At 56.1% G+C, this 20,369-nt stretch overlaps 1 protein-coding gene across 1 annotated transcript; it reads left to right on the top strand.

The window, feature by feature from the left end:
• The first annotated feature begins 1,581 nt into the window (after nt 1-1,581).
• On the top strand, nt 1,582-18,441 carry FAM222A (family with sequence similarity 222 member A). The gene is made up of 3 exons (XM_039724906.1): nt 1,582-2,677; nt 4,630-4,748; nt 15,835-18,441. Exons 1-3 carry the CDS (start codon nt 2,355-2,357, stop codon nt 17,043-17,045), a joined length of 1,653 nt encoding a protein of 550 aa, XP_039580840.1. The 5' UTR covers nt 1,582-2,354; the 3' UTR covers nt 17,046-18,441.
• The last annotated feature ends 1,928 nt before the right edge of the window (nt 18,442-20,369 follow it).

Genomic DNA, 20,369 nt, shown 5'->3' with positions numbered 1-20,369 from the left:
CTGAGCAGCAAAATAATCACTTCCAGCATCATTATCCATCGCAAACCCTAGCTTCCAATTTTAATCAGAGGAGCTGGTGTTGCTTTAAGATCTGCGGGTTTTAAAGATCACAAGAGGGGTTAGAGAAAATTACCCTTGACTCTTACATGCTAATGTAATCTCTAACCAGATCTGCAGCACTGCAGCTAAAATTGCTTTTTAGATTAACATTTAATTATTAACAGGGCCCCCTGAAAGGCCCGGGGCTGGAGCACGCGGAGGGGAGCGGATTAGCCGGGCGGGATGAGGGAAGGTCGGGCGAGGGAAGGTCGTGGGGTGACCCGTGTCACCTTTGGTGACAAACTTTGGGTTTTATTTTGCCTGATGCTCCCCGTGGTTCTCAGTGGGGTAACCTTTCTGTGCTCACTCCTTGTAGGGTTGAGCTGTGGCATCGCTGCATCCCCTCCACCCTAAATCTGGATGGGAGATGGGAGTGGCAGTGCCAGGCAGCAGCACCGGCCAAAATCCTGCTTGCCCTGCAATGGGTGGAATCCTTCCTCCTCTGGCACCTCCTCACCCTCAGCATGGGATGGGAAACCAGTGGTGGTGGCAGTGGCGGGAGATGGTGACAGGGAGCTCCGATGTCCCCAGGGCTGTGAGGGAGGGGAGCTCCCTGCTGGTGTGGTTGGATTGTCCTCCATCTGTGGAGGGATGAGGGACAGGGATGTTCTCTGTTGTACTCTTCACACCAAGGGCCAGTGAGGGCTTTTGCTTTGTTTCTCTGGTTGCTGCCAGCCTTGGCCTTCTCTGTGCTGTCCGTGTGTCTGTCTGGCACTGTCAAGAGCCTCCTGTGCCTCTCAGGGTCACCCCTCACCTCCTGTCCTTGTGCTAAACCCAGTGCTGGCTTTTGATAGCCAAGGAGGACACAACCATGGTGTGGCTCAAACAGCTTTGCAGTATCCCTGGTCCTGCCCCCCTTTCCTCTCCCAACCCCAAAAGCTCTCTTTTGATGGGATTGCATCCCAATAACAACTGGGGAAGGATCTGGAGCTGTTCCACCACAGCCTGGATGGTGACCAAGACCTTGTCCCTCACCATCCCCGCCCTGCCACAGCTCAGCAGCCACAGACCCACTTCAGGCTGAGACTTTAAAAGTTCCTTTTTTCTTTTCTCCCCCCTCCCGTCACATTTTCTTTTATCTAAATCCTCGCCTGCAAAAGCCTCTATCGACAGCTGCGCTGGCCTTATCTCGCGGGAGGGACCTTCGCAGGGCTCTCGGAGGAGATAAGCCCGACTTATCAGCTGCTGATGTCAGAGGAGGTGCCAAACCCTCCCATCACTGGGGCTTTAGACATAGAGGGTGGTGTTTTTTATTAAAGTCACAAAGACCTTGGGCTTATAAATAGTGTGATGTTGAGATGGATTAGCTGGGTGTGGGGCAGGGTGGAGTGGTGGGAGAGGGGAAGGATGGAGTTGTGGCTCCCCCATCCCTGGAAGTGTTCAAGGCCAGGTTGGACAGGGCTTGGAGGAACCTGGTCTAGTGGAAGACATCCCTGTGCATGGCAGGGAGTGGAGGAGAATGGGCTTTAATGGCCCTTCCAACCCAAACCATTTGGTGATTCTGTGATGCCAGAGTTGTGGAATATGGAGTTGGGGCTCCTGGGGCACCTTGCTCCAGATGTCCCCAAGGGACCCCACTGTTGGTGGGACTCGCCCTGTGCCCCAGTGCTGGGTGATGGTGGGTCCACGTGCACAGCCTGGGCAGAGGCCATGCAGACTCGGGGGCGTTCCAGCAAAACTGCTGAGTGTTGCCTTCCCTGCCACGAAAGAGCCAGAGCAGCTTGAACTAAATCGGATCCTGCTGATTGGAATTAGTTCAAATGCAGATGGAGCTAACTAAGCCGGCGCTAAGCGTTGGACAGCCCAGCGCCCAATTCCCATCAGCTGATTCAGGGGCTTTTCGGAGCGGCATTAGCGAAATGCCACCGTGGCACAGATGCCCATTGTGCCAGGCGCCCACCCGCTCGCCCACGGGCCCTCTGGGGCTTGGGGCTCCCAGCAGGGTGTTGGGGTGGACAGACGGACACTGTTCTGGGGTCGTGGCACCAGAGCCTCCCAGGTTCTGAGCGTGCCTGTGAAGGTGGGGCGAGGAGCAGCGTAGCTGTCGGGAAAATCATCTGGGCTGCGAGACGCCGGGAGACGGGGGCAGCAGCAGGGGCTGAATTAATCTGTGCCTTTATTCAGTTTGGCGTGTGGCTCCCGCGCCTCTCCCGCCTGCTGCCGCTGATGATCCCAGCCCAGGGTGGGGATGGCTCCAGGAGGGAGCTGGGCTGTGCGTGGCAGGGCACAGAATCGTGGGGACAACCTGTGCCAGCATGGAGGTGTCCCCAGGGCTCTGCTGGGCCCTCAGGGTGCCCTCAGCTCCTGTGGCAGGCTGCATCCACACCGTCCCTGTGCCAGCACGTGGGTTTGGTGACCCCCCCGGGTGCTTTCTCCTCGCTCTCAGCCCCGCGTGCCACAGGGACCAGCAGGGGCTTGATCCAATCCGGCAGTGGCACGAGCCACCCACGCCGCCCGTGTCCGCCAGGGACACGGGTCAGTGTCCCCGCGAGGAGCGGGTGACGTCCGCCGCTAATCGGCCAGATGGTGACACCCGGCGGGACGCCAGCCCCGAGGTCACCGCGGAGCTCCGGCTCAGGTACGGCAGGAACCAGTGCCATCATCCATCTCCTGCATGGCCGTGGGTGCCTTGATCCAGGGCCACCCCTTGGGGACAGGGACAGGGATGGGGATGAGGTCGGGGTGGCAGCTCCCGTCGTGGAAAATCCGGGTGCTGGGCACGTTCCGGGGGAGCCGAGGCGCCGGGAGTGGGGCTGCATAATGAACCCCGAGTCCCGGCGGGGAGAGGAGAACTCCTGGCAGTCAAGTGCGTTCAGGCTCTGAATAAGAAGCACTTCATTCTCTTTTCAAATTGTATAATTTCTGCCTGATTGTAATGGCATATTTTAAAATTACCAGAAATCGAAGCCAGAAAATGGATACGGCTGCTTTTACTGCGAGCTGCGTTAACAAAGGATATGTAATGCATGAAATAAAAACACCTCCCTGCCCCCCTCCTTTTTTTTTTTAAGACAGTAATAGGAGAAAATTGGTTTTGAAACTGAATAAAAGTCCCTTTCAGAGGAAATCATTTCTTTCAGGGTACCTTTGCTGAAAGTAAAATAGTGAATAATGAAAGGTGGTTACATGATTGTCTTTCATTTAGAGAGCGCGAGGACAGATGGAATCTGGGAGAAATGCACGATTGGAATAATTGCATGGTAACAAGGCGCTTGTTGTGAAATTAGTATCTTAAGAAAGTAGTGAAAAAGGCTTTTACTCATGAATACTTCATTATTAGGAGAAAACAGCACAATTTGGGTTCTCCAGACACCTGCTCGGTATTAGATGACTTCCTCCCCTCCTCCTCCTCCTTCTCGTCATCCTCCTCCTCCTCTTCCTTACACCTTTTGCTGACGAGTCTCTCCTTGTCCTTGCTTTGCTGGGGGAGTCAGGGTGAGACCCTGAGCCTGATGAGCCCAGCTGAGGCATGGACACCCTGCATGGATCCCATCCCGGGGATTATCCCAGAGCCTGGCACCCTCTGCCTGGCGGAGGGCACAGAGCAGGAGCAAGCATGGGTCCCCTTGTGTGTGCCCATGGTGGCTGTAAAGGTGTTTTAAAGGGTGACATTTAAACCAGGAGAGCTTGGAGAGCCCCAGGCACAGCTCAGGAAGCATCAATCCATGCTTTATTTCCTTGTGCTGATGGTCACGGGCTCTGCCAGAGGCCACCACGTGCCTGAGGCCACCGCATCACTCCCCAGCTCTGGGACATGTGGGAAACATCCTGGATGGCTGCAGGAGGACACGATTCCCCCACAACAGAGAAGATGGAGTGATGTACCCAGAGGTGACACCCATCCATGATGTCCAGTTGTGACCCCCGGCCATCCACGAACGTTCAGCCAGAGAGCAGCAGCGCAGGAGCTGGAACGCCGGCGGATGGGCACCACGCCTGCTTTTCTGCTGCTCCTGCCCACGTCTCCCTGCCCTCTCCGAGTGGGAATATCGCTCCCTGCGCCAGCTGGAGCAGTGGGAGGGTGTCAGCAGCAACTGGTTGTAACTCAGGGCCCCGGCGGCGGCTGGGGAGGGATGTACAATGAGCAGCACCGTGGTGACGACGACTTTGGCCTGACCCCTCCAGCTTTTGTCAAGCGGATTTTGATGCCAGCTGGGAGCTGGTGGCAGATCCCAGCACCCCGAGTGGGATGTTAACACTGTCTTTCCCCAGCCTCGGCCGGGGTCACTCCGTGCCAGGAGGCGCCGGCTGGCACGCCGGCGGAGCGGTCTGGCACCGCCACGACGCCCCGGCTCCGCCACATTCCCGGTGGGAAGGGCGGAAAGCTCTGCAGGAAGCGCAAATCACCCGCTGAGACCTTCATATTTATTTTATAGACATTCCTATTCATTTCAGGCTTTCAGAGTTAGTTGTTTGTCTCCAGAGGAGCGAAGGCACTGAGTGCTGGGGAGCTCCTGCCGGGTGGGCACCGGGGTGGTGGCAGGGGGTGGTGGCAGGTCCCTGGCTCACCGTGTGTCTCCTCTCTCGCAGGGCACGGGGCGGCAACGCCCGCAGGGAAGCCTGGACCATGCTGGCCTGCCTGCAGAGGACCCAGAACCCCCCAGCCCAGCACCTCCCCTGCCCCAACAAGGCGCTGGAGCCACGCAAGTGTAAGTGCCCGGGGGCGGGCGCCCGCTTTGATGCTGTTTCCCTTATTGAAAAAGACATTTATTTAACCGATAATTAAAAAGAGCAGGAGAAGCGGGGAGGAGAGGGGGAGGAAGGAGCCAAGATAAGCAAATTAAATTGGGTTCTGTGGTTGATAAGTCCAACTTCAGCAAATGTTGCAGAGCTGCCTGGGAAGCGTGGCAGCAGCAGAGGATGGTGCAGTCGGCCCCCCAAACCTCCCCGGCCCTTCCCCCCCTAATTACTTTCCCCGTTTGTGCTGCAGCTCGCCTTCCCCAGGAGCTGGCCTTTCAGATAAGCTGTAAACTAGTTACATTAAAATGGGATCCAAAAGGTCACTCCAGCAAAGCACCTGTCTCTCCCAGCCTTTGTCTCTCAATCCAAACCGTGATTAAATGTATATTTAATGAGCCTGCTTTAGGCAGGCGTGTTTGACCTCCCCGGCTGGGAAAGACGCATTAAGATTCTCAAGTGATGAATGTGTGTTTTAAAGAGGGGAGTGGATATTTTTCTGCTGGTCTCAGTTGGATTTTTAAACATTGCCGGCTGAAGACAAATCAGCTGCTAAAGCTCTGCTTGTTAGGCTGTGACAGCCCCCGGGTGTTTGTTTAATGAGCTGGATTTTCCTGTAGATGTTTTTTTTCCCCTCTACCTGGGCACCCTGAGCAGCCAGGTGAGCTGGGCATGGGGTTTGGACAAGCTGGGTATGAATTTTGGACGATGCTCAGCCTCTCTGGGGACCCCCAGCATCGCTTCAGCATTGCACTGCCAGCCAGGATGGTTATTTATCCCTGGAAGTTCTTTTATCCCTGAAACTTATCATGTTCATGGCCGCGGACAGGGCTTGGAGCAGAAGGTGTGCCTGCCCATGGCAGGGGTGGGAAGTGGGTGATCTTTGAGGTCACTTCCAACACAAAGCATTCTGGATTCCATGATTTTTTGTGTGAAGCTCCCCAATGGCCAGCACAGGGAATAGGACACCCAGACCAGAGGTGGGGTTTTGGGCACCCAGGTGTCACAGTGCAGCTTGCACTGCCTTGGAGCGTGCAGTGCCTCCCAGGTCTCCTCCTTGTTGGTGTCTGGAAGGAAAAAAGGACGCTGCTCTTGTAACATGATTTGTAATCCGTCACGCCTGAGCATCGCAGCAGCACAGGGCTGGTGAGAGGTGTCCAGCTCCTGGAGCACCTCGTTGCCATGGAATAATGAGCCCAGCCATGCCCACATGGTCTGAGACCCATGGGCAGGATGAGCCTGACAGGGTTTTCTGGAGAAAAACTGAAGGTGTTCAGCGTTGAGAATCTCTGTGTGAGCTCATTGTGCTCCTGGGGTCAGGATACAGCTGCTGGTCCCCACAGCATTCCCAGCAGAGCTAAGGAGCATCTCAGCTCATGGAACAAGCCCCAGAGGGTCCCTAGGACTGATGGAGGGTCTGGTGCTTTCTAGCATTTCCCACCCTGCCATAGGAGCTGAAATAAGGAGGGTTTGGGAAGCAGGAGCCCTTATGTGGTGTCACACACGGTGCCATGGGTGTGACAGATGCTCCTGGATACAGCTGCCTGTGTCCTGGGAGGGTCCCAGCCCCAGTGTCCTGGTGGTCCTGGAGTTGTGCCAGTGGGATGGGGACACAGGTTTGACCCCACCCCAGACTCTGGCAGCGCGGGGTACCCAGGAGACAAAGACTGGTCTCACCTCATCCTCAGGCAGGACTGTGCTCACCTGAGATCTCCAAAAGAATTGTGTCCCCCAGGATGGGTGGCAGCAGCCAAGCTCCTGCCCACGCTGCACTCACCACCAGCCAGGTCACCTTAATCAAAGTTTAGCTGCCCGTATGTTTCCGCTCATTACGGGCGAATCCGGCACGTCTCGCTCCTCTCTGCCTCCTGCCAGCGCAAATTAAATTGCAGGTGACATCCAGGGCCACACATCTGGCTTGGAATACAATTTTCCCTTCCTTATTTATGGCACCTGTGGGAAGCACAGTGGAGGGGCTGGGAGCTGGCACGGGGCTGAGCTCCCGCTGCCACCGGAGCGCCCGCGCGGGGAATCGGCACCGAGAGCGCGCTCTTCAAACCAGGCGCAATTTAGAAGTGCCTCTGATTACTTAATTTGCTCCTGAGTATCTCAGTAATTATCTTTATGGGTCTTATTTCTGTCCTCTGGCATTGTTTCTGTCGATATTAAATGAGTCTGGCTCTCGGCACATTGGCCGTCTGGCCCGGCACCACTGTGAAATCCTATTATCCTGCCCGCGCCGCTGATTAATTTTGGTATTAATTTCACGTAAAAGGTGAGCTGACTCATTTTCCTGCCCATGCAGGGAGCTGCTGGTGCCTTCACCCCCCGGTTCTGTCCCTGGCCTTTCCTGCTGAGTGTTGTCCCCCCCATCTGTGTGCCCCCCACATCGGTGTGGCTGCATCCCAGCAGGCCTGGAGCATCCCACCAAATCCATCCTGACAGAGCTGGAGGTGACTTTGCTGCTGTTGCCAGTGCTATTCCCAAGGCTGTTCCATAGGAACCAGCCTGGCATGCCTTGAGGAGGATGCAGGAAGGTGCCAGAGCCCTTCCAGCCCTGCCTGTGCCTCGAGGAGCAGGAGCCTGCAGAGCAGCAGCATCCTCAGGAAAATATCACGTCCAATTAACTCCAGCAGCCTGGTCCCTTTTGATTTTATCCTGGGCGCATTACAGGAATCCTGAGCTTCATTTAAATTATAAATCAAATAATGCCCCTCTCAGCTTGGCCAAACTCTTTGCTGCTCCCACTCTCAGCAGTCACGGAGCAGTGGATGGTATTTAATGAAATGTTATATTCCATGTGCCCTCCTCCAGCCAGCCTGGCGCTGGCAGTGTGGCAGGGAGCAGGATGTGTGTCCCCCTAAAGGGGCTGGGAGCCATGGGGAGTTCACAGAGGTGAACCTTGAGCATCCTCTGTGGCCTACAGGAAAGATGGAGGGGGGTTATTTACAGACTTTGGAATGGCAGGATGAGTGGGAATGGCCTCACACTGCCAGAGGGAAGGGATAGATGGATTTTTGGGAAAAAATTCTTCCCTGTGAGGGTGGAGAGGCCCTGGCACAGGGTGCTCAGAGAAGCTGTGGCTGCCCCTGGATCCCTGGAAGCATCCAAGACCAGGTTTGACAGGGCTTGGAGTTACCTGGGACATTGGAAGGTGTCCCTGCCCATGGCAGGGGGTGGCACTGGATGAGCTTTAAGGTCCCTGCAGCCCAAACCAGCCTGGGCATTCTTTCACCATTCACATCCTCCCGTGGGAGCTGTCACCTCAGCCCCATGGGGACAGTGTGACAAATGGCTCTTTGGGGGTGGCACAAACCCTCCCGGGGCCCATCTGGGTATTTAAACACTAACGAGGGGATGGCCCTAATGAGAGGCAATGGCCAGGGCTCCCTGCCTTCAGGGTCACCCACAGCTCTCCCTGCACCTGTGGGGACTCTCATCAGTGATAAACCAGTTAATTGCACACGGGGTGAGCCCCATTTAATGGCCTCTCGTTACCCAATTCTGCTTGTTCCAAGGGCATTTTCATTAGAGTGGCTGCAGCGAGGCTTTGCTTTTGTACACACCCATAAAATATCATTTTAATTTCATGAGGGGTTACACATGAGTGAAGTAAGATTAATTCTTTCATTTTCAGTTTCTGGAAGGGATTGGTTAATGATGGTTCTGTGTATTTATATACGTGCCATAAAAAGGAGTTCAATTAACTGCTGGGCCCAAAATGTGCTGTTCACTTGCAGTTTCCCTGCCAGGAATCGCTGCAAAAACACTTTTCCCTTGGTCATGTCTGGAGGATGAGGTGGGGCTGCTCAGTGCCCATCTCCTGCCAGGTCAGAGCCCTGGGTTTGGGGTGGGCTTGGCTGGTAATGGTGCAGTGCACGAGGAGGTTTGGTTTGTGTCCAAACTTCCCAGGATTGTGATGTCCATTGGTCACAGAGCAGGTTCCTGGGCACTGGCAGACCCCAGGATGGGGCACCCTGCTTTGGAGGTGCCCACCCTGCTCCCCTTGGCGGATACAGAACCCGTGCCTTAAATTAATTACAATATTAATTGGCTGTGGATGAGTGAGCAGAGGGGCTGGGGGCAGCTGGGATGAGCTGCAGGGCCAACAGAGGTGGGGTCCCCTCCTGCCCTGGGGTCCCTCGGAGGCTCTGTGGTGAAATGGCATCAGAGCTTCTGAAAGGTGGCACTGGGATGGCACTGGGGTGGCAGTTGTGTTGGGTGGCCTCAGGGTGCCTTTGAGGTGGCTTTTTAGGGCTCTGTTGGCTTCAGATGGGTGGCACTGAGGTGGCACTTGTGTTGGGGTGCCCTCAGGGCTGCGCTTGGTCAGCGTCGTGTGACACACAGGTGACATTAGGGCAGTATCAAGGTGGTGCTGAGGTGGCACTTGAGTAGTGGCACTGGGACAGCAGCAGGGTGGCATTGGGGTGGCACTGGGCTGAGAGCGGGACAGCATCGTGGTGGCATTGGGGTGTCACTGGGGTGACAGTGGGACAGCATCAGGATGGCATTGGGGTGTCACTGGGCTGAGAGTGGGACAGCAGCAGGATGGCATTGGGGTGTCACTGGGCTGACAGTGGGACAGCATCAGGATGGCATTGGGGTGTCACTGGGCTGACAGTGGCACAGCATCAGTGTGGCATTGGGGTGTCACTGGGGTGACAGTGGGACAGCAGCAGGATGGCTTTGGGGTGTCACTGGGCTGACAGTGGGACAGCATCAGGATGGCATTGGGGTGTCACCGGGGCATCTTCCCGCAGCGGCACGGTGGCTGTGGTGGCACAGAGCACGGTGCCTGTGCCGGGCTAATACCTCGTGGAGGAGACAAATGGGAAGTGACACGTGTGTGTGTAGACGGGTATTTGTGGTGACGCTTTGACTGCAGATAATAAAGTGCTCGCCCCGAGGTGATCCAATTCAGCAGCCGCCTCGGCAGAGCCGCGCGCGGCGAGGGGGAGAAGAAAGGGGAGGAAGAAAGGCCCGTCTGAAATGACATGTCAGCCTAAAAAGGGAACGTGTTAACGGATGAATATCTGGGGACGGCGAGCCCGGCGCTTCCCTTTGTGCTTTGTCATGAATTTTGTTGTCTTTGCAGATTCCGGCGCTGCCGCGCGGGGTTTGCCACCTACGGTTGTTCAGATGGATTTCTCCCGCTGTTATTGCTGTGGTTGGGTTAATTTAAGCCCCCGGAGCCCTGGAGCTGGGGTGGGTTTGTCTCAGCTCCTGGCACCAGGCCCGGGGGTCCCACAGTGGGGGCTGTGCCGTGGGGATGTGGTGATTTTGGGGACAGTGCAGCGTGCTGGTCACGGGGGGTGCTGTGCCTTCAGTGATGGGGAGGGCAGGCAGGGACCCCACGGCGTGGTGGCCTCTGTGCCACCCATCCTGGGGACACTGTCACCATAGAAACTGATGCTGGGTGGGAGGGCTGGGGGATGTGGCAGCTGCCCAACCCACCCTGAGCAGGGGGGCACAGTGCCCACAGCCCCCCTGCCCAGCAGCACCCAAAAACCACATGGCTGCTCTCCCCATGCCCACCCATTGGGCACCCTGCTCTGGGCAGGGCAGCATCCCCCCAGCCACCCCCCAGCTCCATCTGGGACCCCCTGGAATGTGCCCTGCCCTTGGCTGGGGTCACTGGCTCCGTGTGCCAGCTGTGCCAGGCTCTGCCCTGCAGGGCAGTCAAATCCTGCCAGGCAGCTTTGCTACTTGGGGCACAGACCCAAAACTTGAAGGACTGTCTTGATTTGTTAAATGTAGCAGCTTTTGTTTGTTTTCTTCCAAGTGTTTTCCAAATATTGAGGTTTCTTCCAAGTGTTTTGCAAATATTTAGGGTTTAGCTTTTACAAAATCTGTTCCCAGCGTGGCAGGCAGAGAAAAAGGGGATTTTTGATGCTTTTTGAAGCTTTGAAGGCATTGGGATTGCCTTGCTGCAAGGGGAACAGGGATCCTGGTCCCAAAGCTGGGGACGAGCTCTCTGCTCTCACAGAATTTAATTCATTTGGAGGCTGCAGCACTATTATTTTTTAATAAGAGCCATTGGCACTGCTGCTCAGGTCCCCAGTGTGCTCCTGCCTCTGCCCGGCATCGCTCCCCTTCCCACCCCTCCTGCCCCTGTGCCAATTAAAAATGCTGCCTAATTGCTGCCCTTCTGCCCTGCCAGCTCAGAGAGGCTGGGCAGGAGCAAACCAGGAGCTCAGGGCTGGAAATGCCAGTGCTGTTCTGGAAGAGGGGCAGGGCAGGACAGGGATGGAGGGTGAGGTTGGGTAGGATGCTCAGGGCTCCAGGAAAATGCCCCTTCCCAGGGTGAATGTGGCAATGGGACCCAGAGCTGGGGCAGACACTTTCCTTGAGCTGCTTTTTTTGGGGTCAAGCCCTCCATTGCAGCTTTTTTCCCATCTGAAAAAGGGGTGAAAAGCTTTTTCTTTTGGGACCACGGGGAAGGCTCAGGGAAGCTTCCAGCCAGCCACACGTCGCCTTCAGCAGCTTTATAAAGATTCCCTGCCGAGATTACTGCTTTCATTTATTGCAAAATATTGTAGCGCCTTCGATGTGTAAAAATAAGGATTGTCCCATCTTATCTCAGAAGGAATGGGGGGGAGGGAGGGAGGGAGCAGCACGTGTCTCTGGTGCTGCTGTTAACCACTGAGGTGCCGTGTCCTGCCACGTTCAGCTTCTCCCTGAGGAGTCCTTGCTCAGGGCTGTGGTGCTGCCGGTGCTGATCCCCAAATTGTTCCTTCTGTGCACCCAGACCTGCTGCTCCCCATCCCCTTCCAGAGCTGGGCAGCTGCCAGGGCAGTGCAGTCTCATGGGCTGGAAATTAAAGGCACAAATTGGCGGTGCCCATGCTCATCCTCCTCCAGGGAAGAGGGAGCCCAGCCAGGGATGTTGTTCCAGCACCATCCTGGGGGTCACACAGGCACCTGGGCTGTGGGAGCAGAATGGAGCTTCCTGCTGTGTGCTGAGGGTCCACCCTGCTCTTCCTGGTCCAGAGCATCCTTCCCAGTACCAAGCATCCTTCCTAGCAGTGAGGATCCACTCTGTCCTTCCTGGTTCTAAATATTCCTCCTGATCCTGAACATCTTTCCCAGGACTGAGCATCCTTCCTGGTCCTGAGCATCATTCCTCTCCTTCCTGCTCCTGGGCATCCTTCCTGGTGCCATTTTGATCCCACAACTGCTTTAACCAAGTTAAACCAAGCTAACCCTACTTAGCTTTCCTTCTCTTCTTTCTTCCCATCTTCCTTTTTTCCCTTGACCTTGTGGGCTGTGGCTGCAGCCAGGGATGGTGTGGGGGTCCCTGGGGACTCCAGGGGTCAGAGGAATGCAGGGGATGCAAGGAATACTGTGCAGGTAGGGGATTTGGGAGATGCAGGGAATGCTGGATGTGAGGGGGATGTGAGTGATGCCAGCAGCAGGCAGGTGGGCACATTTGAGGAGGTTTTGGGAAGGGTTCCTCCCACCTCTCCCACTCTTCCTGGTCCCTGTCAGACATTTTGCCTCATCCTGCTGCTCTGGGCACAGCAGGGCTGGAGCTCCCTGCTCCATAAAGCAGAGATTTATCCCGGACCGAGGCCCCAGCGGGGTCTGGGATTTACATCTGTGTCTGGGACTGGGTTTGGTGGCCAATTTGCTAAAGTAAAAAGTTGTTTAGCTGGAGGCGTAATCTCATAAGCCCGTGCTGCCATTAGCTGGGGTCTCCTCGCTGCCTGGCTTTCCAATAATGCTCCAAGCAGAAGCTCAGAGTAATATAAAAAGCCATCGGATTATTACTGCGGGCGATGCATTTTCCATTTACAGTAATAAAATACTGAAGAAACAAAACAATTTAAAATTCCAATAAAATTCAAACCAAATCTTCGGCTGCTGAGCAGATTCAATTATTTAGCTGTTATTGAGTGCAGGCTGGAAAAATAGAGCAGGTCAGGGAGGGAGGGGGAGCTGGGGGGGTGCCGGACGCATCCCATGGGAATGCCGGTGAGGGAGGGAGCTGGGAGGCAGGGAAACATCTGGGAGGAGGGGCTGGTCGCTGGCAGTGCCTGGGCTGGGTTTAGGGATGGCAGGAGGTGGTGATGGCTGTGCCGTGCACAGGGGATTTCAGGAGGGGATGGACACAAGGACAAACAGCCAGCAACAGTGTCAGGGATGGCTCCCATACTCCAAGTTCAGGAGGGGATGGAAATGGAGGAGAAACAGTGAGTGGCAGTGTCAGGGCTGGATCTGATGTTCCAAGTTGTGGAGGGGATGGACACAGAGGACAAACAGCGAGTGGCAGTGTCAGGGCTGGATCGGATGCTCCAAGTTGAGGAGGGGATGGAAATGGAGGAGAAACAATGGGTGGCACTGTCGGGGCTGGATCTGATGCTCCAAGTTGAGGAGGGGATGGACACTGAGGATGAACAGCCATCAGCAGTGTCAGGGCTGGATCTGATGCTCCAAGTTGAGGAGGGGATGGACAAGAGGACAAACAGTGAGTGGCAGTGTCAGGGGTGGATCTGATGCTCCAGGTTGAGGAGGGGATGGACACAGAGGACAAACAGCCAGCAGCAATGTCGGGGCTGGTTCCGATGCTCCAAGTTCAGGAGGGGATGGATACGAGGACAAACAGCCAGCAGCAGTGTCGGGGCTGGATTTGATGCTCCCAAGTTGAGGAGGAGATGGAAATGGAGGAGAAACAGTGGGTGGCAGTGTCGGGGCTGGATCTGATGCTCCCAGTTGAGGAGGGGATGGACATGAGGACAAACAGTGAGTGGCTTAGTGAGGGCTGGCTCTCATGCTCCAAGTTCACGAGGGATGGACATGAGGACAAACAGCCAGCAGCAGTGTCGGGCCGGCTGCGCCCGCCGGTGCCGCGTGGCTCAGCCGTTCGCATCTCGCAGCAATTAGAGCCCGCTGCAAAGCAGTAATTAGTGCGGGAGCGGCAGCGCCGGCGTGCCGGCAGCCGCCGGGAGAGCGGCTCTCTGTAATTTTCCCGGCGGGGGTGCGGTGTGTCACCCTGAGATGTGACAACACACCGAATTGGTGGCTTGTCACAGCCAGCGCAGCTGGAGCAGAGAGGTGACAAAGGCTGCTGCGGGCACGTGGCGATGGCCTCGGCCAGGCTGGCATCACCAGGCTTGTCCTGTGGCACAGGGCCAGCTCTAAAGTGTCACCTGTAGCCTCAGGGCTTGGGGACAGGGTTGTGGTTATCCCCGTCAGGGAGCCGTGGTGCCCACAGGTGATGCCACCTCCTTCCTCCCTCCTGCAACAGCCCCTTGGTTTTTTAATATTTTTTCCTCAGAAAGGAGCATTTCCATGGTATGGGCTCATTAGGGATTCTGCGAGTGTCACCAGCTAATTAGTGTCATGTTAATTGAGTGTTCACGATGCTGCCACCTCCAAGGACAGTGGTGCTGGCATGAAGGGGAATGCAGATGTGCCGTGCTGTTCCGTGCCATTCCGTGCTGTGCCATGCCATGCCTCTGGGCAGAGGGGTCCCGTTCTCAGCCCCCTGCACCCACTGGCTTGGAGGGTGCCCATGCCCATCAGAGCCCACCATGCCCCCTCAGTGTGCCCTCACTGCCCTGCTGGCTCTGCAGGGGCTTCCCAGAGGCCGGAGGCTCAGTGCCTGGGATGTCCTGGTGCCACAAGTCCTCACGTGTCCTGCCAGAGGGAGCTGCTGGTGCTGCTCCTCCTGTGTTCCGACAGCTCCTCTAAATCCTCCTCAAAGGCACTGGTTTTAATTGGCTTAATACACTCGTTAATAACAATGTCTATTTAAGACACCTGTGAAAAGCCCATAACATCAGCTTAATGGGAGCAATGGCTGGCGCAGGGCTGTGTCCTGCCTGGGCAATTCCCTCAGTTCTCTGATGGAGAGCATGGGGAGCACGGAGAGCAGCCACAGCCTCGCTGCTGTGTCCCCCCTCTGCTGCTGGGAGCAGGGGTGATGTGGACAGTCACAGATTCCAGTGCATCCCTCCTGCTGAATCCTGATTTTAGCCAATGTCTGGTTCATCTGGGCATGTCACAGCCATGGAAATGTCACTCAGAGCAGGACCGGGACAGGAAATCCCCTCACAGGGAATGTGGAATTTACCCAGAGGTGCAGCTCTTCCGTGGTGACTTTGCCACCCAGGATGTGGTGGCGTCAGGGGTCGCTGATGCTGGTGGCATCGGGAGCAGAGTGCTCCAGGTACTGGGGGGCTGAACTGCCTGGGAAGGCTGGGCCTCCCCAAAACCCCCAATTTTACCACCTCTCCTTTGCAAAACCTTCCTCTGGGCAGCCACCAGGTCTGGCATTCCCAGTGTGCCGTAGACATCCCTTGGCAGGGCTGGGAATTTTGGGAACCAGCTGGGAACCAACCATCATTCCCATGTTCCAACGTGTACATGCACGTGCCTGCGTGTGTGTGTGTGTGAGTGTGTGTGGAGATTTTAAACACCTAATTTATTCCTTCTATTAGATAGATTTTGTAGATTTAATCATTTTCACAGTTGGTGGCTCATTGGATACTCAAGATAAACTCCAAATGAAAGTATAATGGGAACGACAAATGAGTTTTCACACCAGAATGGCAGAAACTTGCTCAGGAAAGAGTTTGAAAGGAACAAAACTATATACATATATAATTTTTTTTTCCTGCAGTGGCTTTTGCTGACTCCAGTAGGTTACCACAGTTAATTTCACCAGTTTTGTTCATCTGTAAAATTGCATAAAAGTGACATTTTTGTGCTCATTATAGGAACTGCTGATTTATGGCTGGTAAATGCAATGCTTTTCCATTTTTGGTGAGGTTCTCGTACCAGCGCAAAGCACCCATGAAATTGCTTGTATAATGTAGTTTAAATCCAATCTCAGAGAAAGATTCCCCCGTTGGGTAAAGTGACATTTCCATTCTCCACACCGAGTTTATTTTAGGCCACTTACAAGTGGCTCCCGTCAGCGGGAGGGGACAGCTCGGTGCCGTGACCTGGTTTCTGCCGGGAGCGGGTGGGATCCGCCCTGGGGGAGGACGCTGCTGGGCTGCAGGGTCCCCTCATCCTGGTGGCACTGGATTCACCCCCAGCTTTGCTCCCGCAGGCGAGACGGCCCCCATGCATTCCCCGCGCTACCCCAGCCCCGCCGAGCTGGACGCCTACGCACAGAAGGTGGCCAACAGCCCGCTGACCATCAAGATCTTCCCCACCAACATCAGGGTCCCCCAGCACAAGCACCTTAACCGGACGGTGAACGGCTACGACACCACGGGGCAGAGGTACAGCCCCTACCCCCTGCACGCCGGCGGCTACCAGGGGCTGCTGGCCATCGTCAAAGCCTCCGGCAAAAGCGTGGTGAAGAACTCGGAGGGGAAGCGGACTAAGCTCTCGCCCGCCCAGGTGGGCGTCGCTCCCTACCCCGCCTCAAGCACTTTAGCTCAAGGTCCCTCCTGCGCCGGGCAGCTGAGCTACCACGGCGGCCAGAAGCAGCTGGAGGGTCCCGTGCCCCCCAACGTGACGGTGGCGGCCTCGGTGCTGCCGCTGGCGGGCAGGAGCCTGGCCCTGCCTCCCTCCAACCTGCCCTCCATCCAGAGCATCATCTACCAGATCAATCAGCAGTGCCAGGCGCAGGGTGCCCAGCCCGGCTGCCCGGCCGTCGTGGCAGCCCACCCCAGCCCGGCCAAGCACGGCGCCTTCGGCCCCGGCTACGGCGGCACCGTCCTGCCCGAGTGCCGCAAGGGCGCCGAGCTGCCACTGGGCTCCAACCCGGCCGCCGCCCTGGGACCCAAGGCGGGCGTTTACCCCGAGGGCATGGACTACCTGGTGTGGCAGCAGAAGCAGCAGCAGCAGCACCTGCGAATGTACAGCGGGGGCAGCGGCGGCGGGGGGGCCCTCAGCAAATCCCCCGAGACGTGCGCGGGCGCCTCGCGGCCCTACGGCCTGGGCGGCGCCGCCGCCGACAAGGTGAGCTCGTCCCCCTTGAACTGCATGCACGGCAACTTCGCGGTGGGGCAGTACTTCGCTCCGCCCTGGAACAGCATCCTGGTGACCCCCAACAGCGACTGTTACAACCCCCCGGAGCTGGGGGCCGGGCCCCGCGAGCTGGGGGTGCCCCCGGCCGAGGGGCTGCCCAGCAAGACCCTCTGCAATACCTCCATCCTCAGCAGCAGCCTCCAGTCCCTGGAGTATCTCATCAACGACATCCACCCGCCCTGCATCAAGGAGCAGATGCTGGGCAAGGGCTACGAGACCGTGTCTGTGCCAAGGCTCTTGGACCACCAGCACGCCCACATCCGCCTGCCCGTCTACAGATAAGGGACCGATGCTGCTCTTCCCAAACCCAGGGCGAGGACTTTGGCGCGAGCCGCGGGCACCGGACCGCGGCGGCGAGGGCGGGGGGACAGGGAGGGGGACGCGGGGTCGGCTGCCGAAAGGGCTCCCGGGACACTGGCGTTGCACCGGGGTCCCCAGACTGGACACACCCGCGACCCGCTGGAAGCCGAGGCCGAAGGACCGCTTGTCTATATAGCTCAGAAATCATTTTATCTCCACGAATGTGAACAGGGAATTGCTACGAGTTGCTGCTATCCAGGGAGGGGAGGCTCTGCTGCGCTGGCGGTGCCCAGAGCGGGGCAGAGCCCGGTGCTGTGCCCGGCCGGGAGGCTCCAGGGTGGGTCTGGGAGGCTCCGTGGTGGCCAGGGCTGAGCTGGCAGCTGTCCAGGAGGCTCCACAGTGGCCGGTCCTGGCACGGCAGTGGCTGGGAGGCTCCGTGGTGGCCAGTGCCAGCCTAGTGGTGGCCGGTCCCAGCCCAGCGTGTGGCCGGTGCGTGGCCGCAGGGAGCTGGCGCCTGACCTGTAGCTGAAGTCCGTAACTTGCACTGCTTTGATTAAAGCTAATAACTGGGGACAGTCTGGAGGCTATTTAAGAAAAACACTTGAAAACTTGAACAGATTTTTTGGTTTTTTTAATTTTTTTTTTTTTTTTTAGTTAACTAGGCTGTACATCTATGTGTTGGCTGCTACAGAGTCTCCTCCCACCCCTCTTCCTCCTCATCCTCCTCCTCTCGCCCGGCCCCACAGTGGCCACGGCTCCTATTCCCACTCTACCAGGAGGTTCGGGACCCCCTCAGCCCCTCTCTCCTGGGAACCCCTGGCTCTCACACTTCCAGGCTGTTTTATTTCCTCCCTTACTGTCAGTTCTACCTTGGTTCTGGGTCGCGGTACTGGGGCGCTCACATACCTCCTTTTTTTTCTCTTTTTTTTTTTTTTTAAAAAAAACTAAAACCCAAACAATTCCAAAATTATTATGGTCCGTTATTCACTCTGTGTAATTCTGTGTTTAATAGATTTGTTCATTTACAAAAGGCTCCTCACCACGGAATACAAAGTGTTTTGATGTTTAAAGGTAAAAGAAGAATAATATCCCGATGAAACCCAAGGCGATTGTGCTCGGAAAAGAGGTACTGTATCCCTGAAAGCCTGTTCAAGCACTAAGTGCATTTACAAATCTCTGAGAATGTTTTTTTTTTATACTAAAATTGACCATTATATTCTACTGTGAGAAGTGCTGGCTGCACTATATTGTTTTAAAAATGAGAAAACAAAATGAAAAAAAAAAGAAAAAAAAAAAAGAAAAAAAAAACCAACACAAAACCCGCAAGCCGTGTGTCCGGATGGTGTTTTTCCCAAAGTAAAACCAGGATCTCGCTGGATGTGTGCTCTGGAGTCTCTTTGCTTTGCTGTGGCCTCCCCCAGAGGACACCCCCCTGCTCCCAGAGATTTTTAGGGCACAGAGGAGCACCTATAAATAACCTGTTAACGATGCTGAGCCATTAATCCCGGCACCAGCCTCCGCCTCACACCCAAGGGGTGGCACATGGGACAAATCCCTGGATTAGGGCTGTGGCCTCACGTGCACCCTTGGGATGCCTGTCCCTCATGGGGCAATGGGTGCCAGGGTCAGGCACCGTGTCCCCATCCTGTCACCAGTGCAGGGGGTGGCATCTCTGCTGCCATCCATCACTCCTGTTTCCCACTGGGTTTACATTCCAGGGCCATTCCTGGTGCAGAGGTGGGGTGGGAGCTCTCTGGTGGCCCTAAATCAGACCCCGCTGCTCTGCCCAGCAGCAGCAATCACATCAGGATAATGGGACTGAATCCCAAACTGATCCAGGCTGTGGATGCTTCTCCCTGGACTCTGTGTCCCATGCATGATGGGACACACGGTGTGGCCTTATCCCAGCCAGGGAGGGGACAGGGTGACAGAGGCTCAGCTGCCTTCCGTGCATGACCAAGAGGGTACAGGGATGGGATGGGATGGGATGGGATGGGATGGGATGGGATGGGATGGGATGGGATGGGATGGGAACCAATGGGAACCAATGGGAACCAATGGGAACCAATGGGAACCAATGGGGATGGGAATGGGGACAGGATGAGGATGGGGATGGGATAAGGGTGGGGATGGGATGAGATGGGATAGGGATGTGGGTGGGACAGGGATGAAGATGGGAATGAGATGGAGACAGGGATGTGGATAGGATGAGATAAGAATGGTGAAGGCGATGAAGACTGCGATGGGATGGGATGAGGATTGGGATGGGATGGGGGACAAGGACAGGTGATGGGGACACAGCCACGTGCCTGGAGCTGCCCCATGGCCGTGGCTGAGGCCAGGGCTGGCAGCTCCATTTGCCTCTGCTCTGTCACCACAACAGCTCCGTGGGTATTTATGGCACGCCGGGAGGGGACCTCTCTGTCACCGGCAGCAGCGAGCGGCGTGACAGCCGATCCGGGGAACAAAGAGAAATTGGGACAAAAGGAAATTCTCACAGAGGTTAACATTACTGATGGGGGGGTGCCACTGCCTGCCTGCGCGTTAAAATTATTCCGTCTGGAGGAAGATCTTCGCTCAGATCTTTGTCATTAAAAAGACGCCACATCAAAGGAATGTGAGGCTGGAGCACGGCGGGGCTGCTGGGGGCAGGGCAGCCCCTCCAAAGGGGGACTCTACAGAGGCTGGGGTGCACAGAGCCGTGCTGGGGGCTCCAGGAGAAACTTTGCTCCGTCAGCGGTGCCCGTGGGAGGAGGATTCATTAGCGCTGCCTCCATCAGATTTCCCAGCTCGCCATAAATCAGGGCGAGCGGCTGGGAGCGACGGCGCGATCCATCTTGCAGGTCTCCAAGTCATTACATTTCATTAGGAGGTGTGCGGGGGTTTTTATTATTTAGCAGGTTAATTCTCCCCTCAGATCGCTCCTTGGGAGGAGGATTTCGCTGGGCATGGGGAGGCTTCAAGTGAGGAATGCAAAATAAATGGGTTCCTCCTTGGTGGGTACCCGCTGCAGTGCCAGCTCTGGCAGGTGCAGGTGAGCACTGGGGGACCCAAAAACGTGCACAGACTGGTGGGAGATGGGGCAGAGACACCTGAGGTACAATCCAACAATGAGGATGAAGACACCAGAACCCATTGCCCTCCCATTCTGTGGGGCACAGCACTCACGAGCACTGTGGGAACACACAAGGAAACAATGCTGCTTCTGGCCTACAAATACCTTCCTATTCAAATGATACCAATAATAATACCAATAATAATACAAATTTCTAAGTGCATGAGGCTGATATTAAACTTAGCCTTTGC

The sequence above is a fragment of the Passer montanus genome, unplaced genomic scaffold (assembly GCF_014805655.1).
Source record: "Passer montanus isolate IOZ18808 unplaced genomic scaffold, ASM1480565v1 scaffold53, whole genome shotgun sequence".
Lineage (NCBI taxonomy): Eukaryota > Metazoa > Chordata > Aves > Passeriformes > Passeridae > Passer > Passer montanus.
Note: the sequence above shows the minus strand (reverse complement) of the source record. Positions and strands in the feature narration are given on the sequence as shown.

Excerpts from the sequence above, each read along its gene's own strand:
- FAM222A (XM_039724906.1), top strand. The coding sequence starts at position 2,355 with ATGGAGGTGTCCCCAGGGCTCTGCTGGGCCCTCAGGGTGCCCTCAGCT. Across the intron at positions 2,678-4,629 it reads ACCGCGGAGCTCCGGCTCAG|GGCACGGGGCGGCAACGCCC; the intron begins GTACGGCAGGAA and ends CCTCTCTCGCAG. Across the intron at positions 4,749-15,834 it reads GGCGCTGGAGCCACGCAAGT|GCGAGACGGCCCCCATGCAT; the intron begins GTAAGTGCCCGG and ends TTGCTCCCGCAG.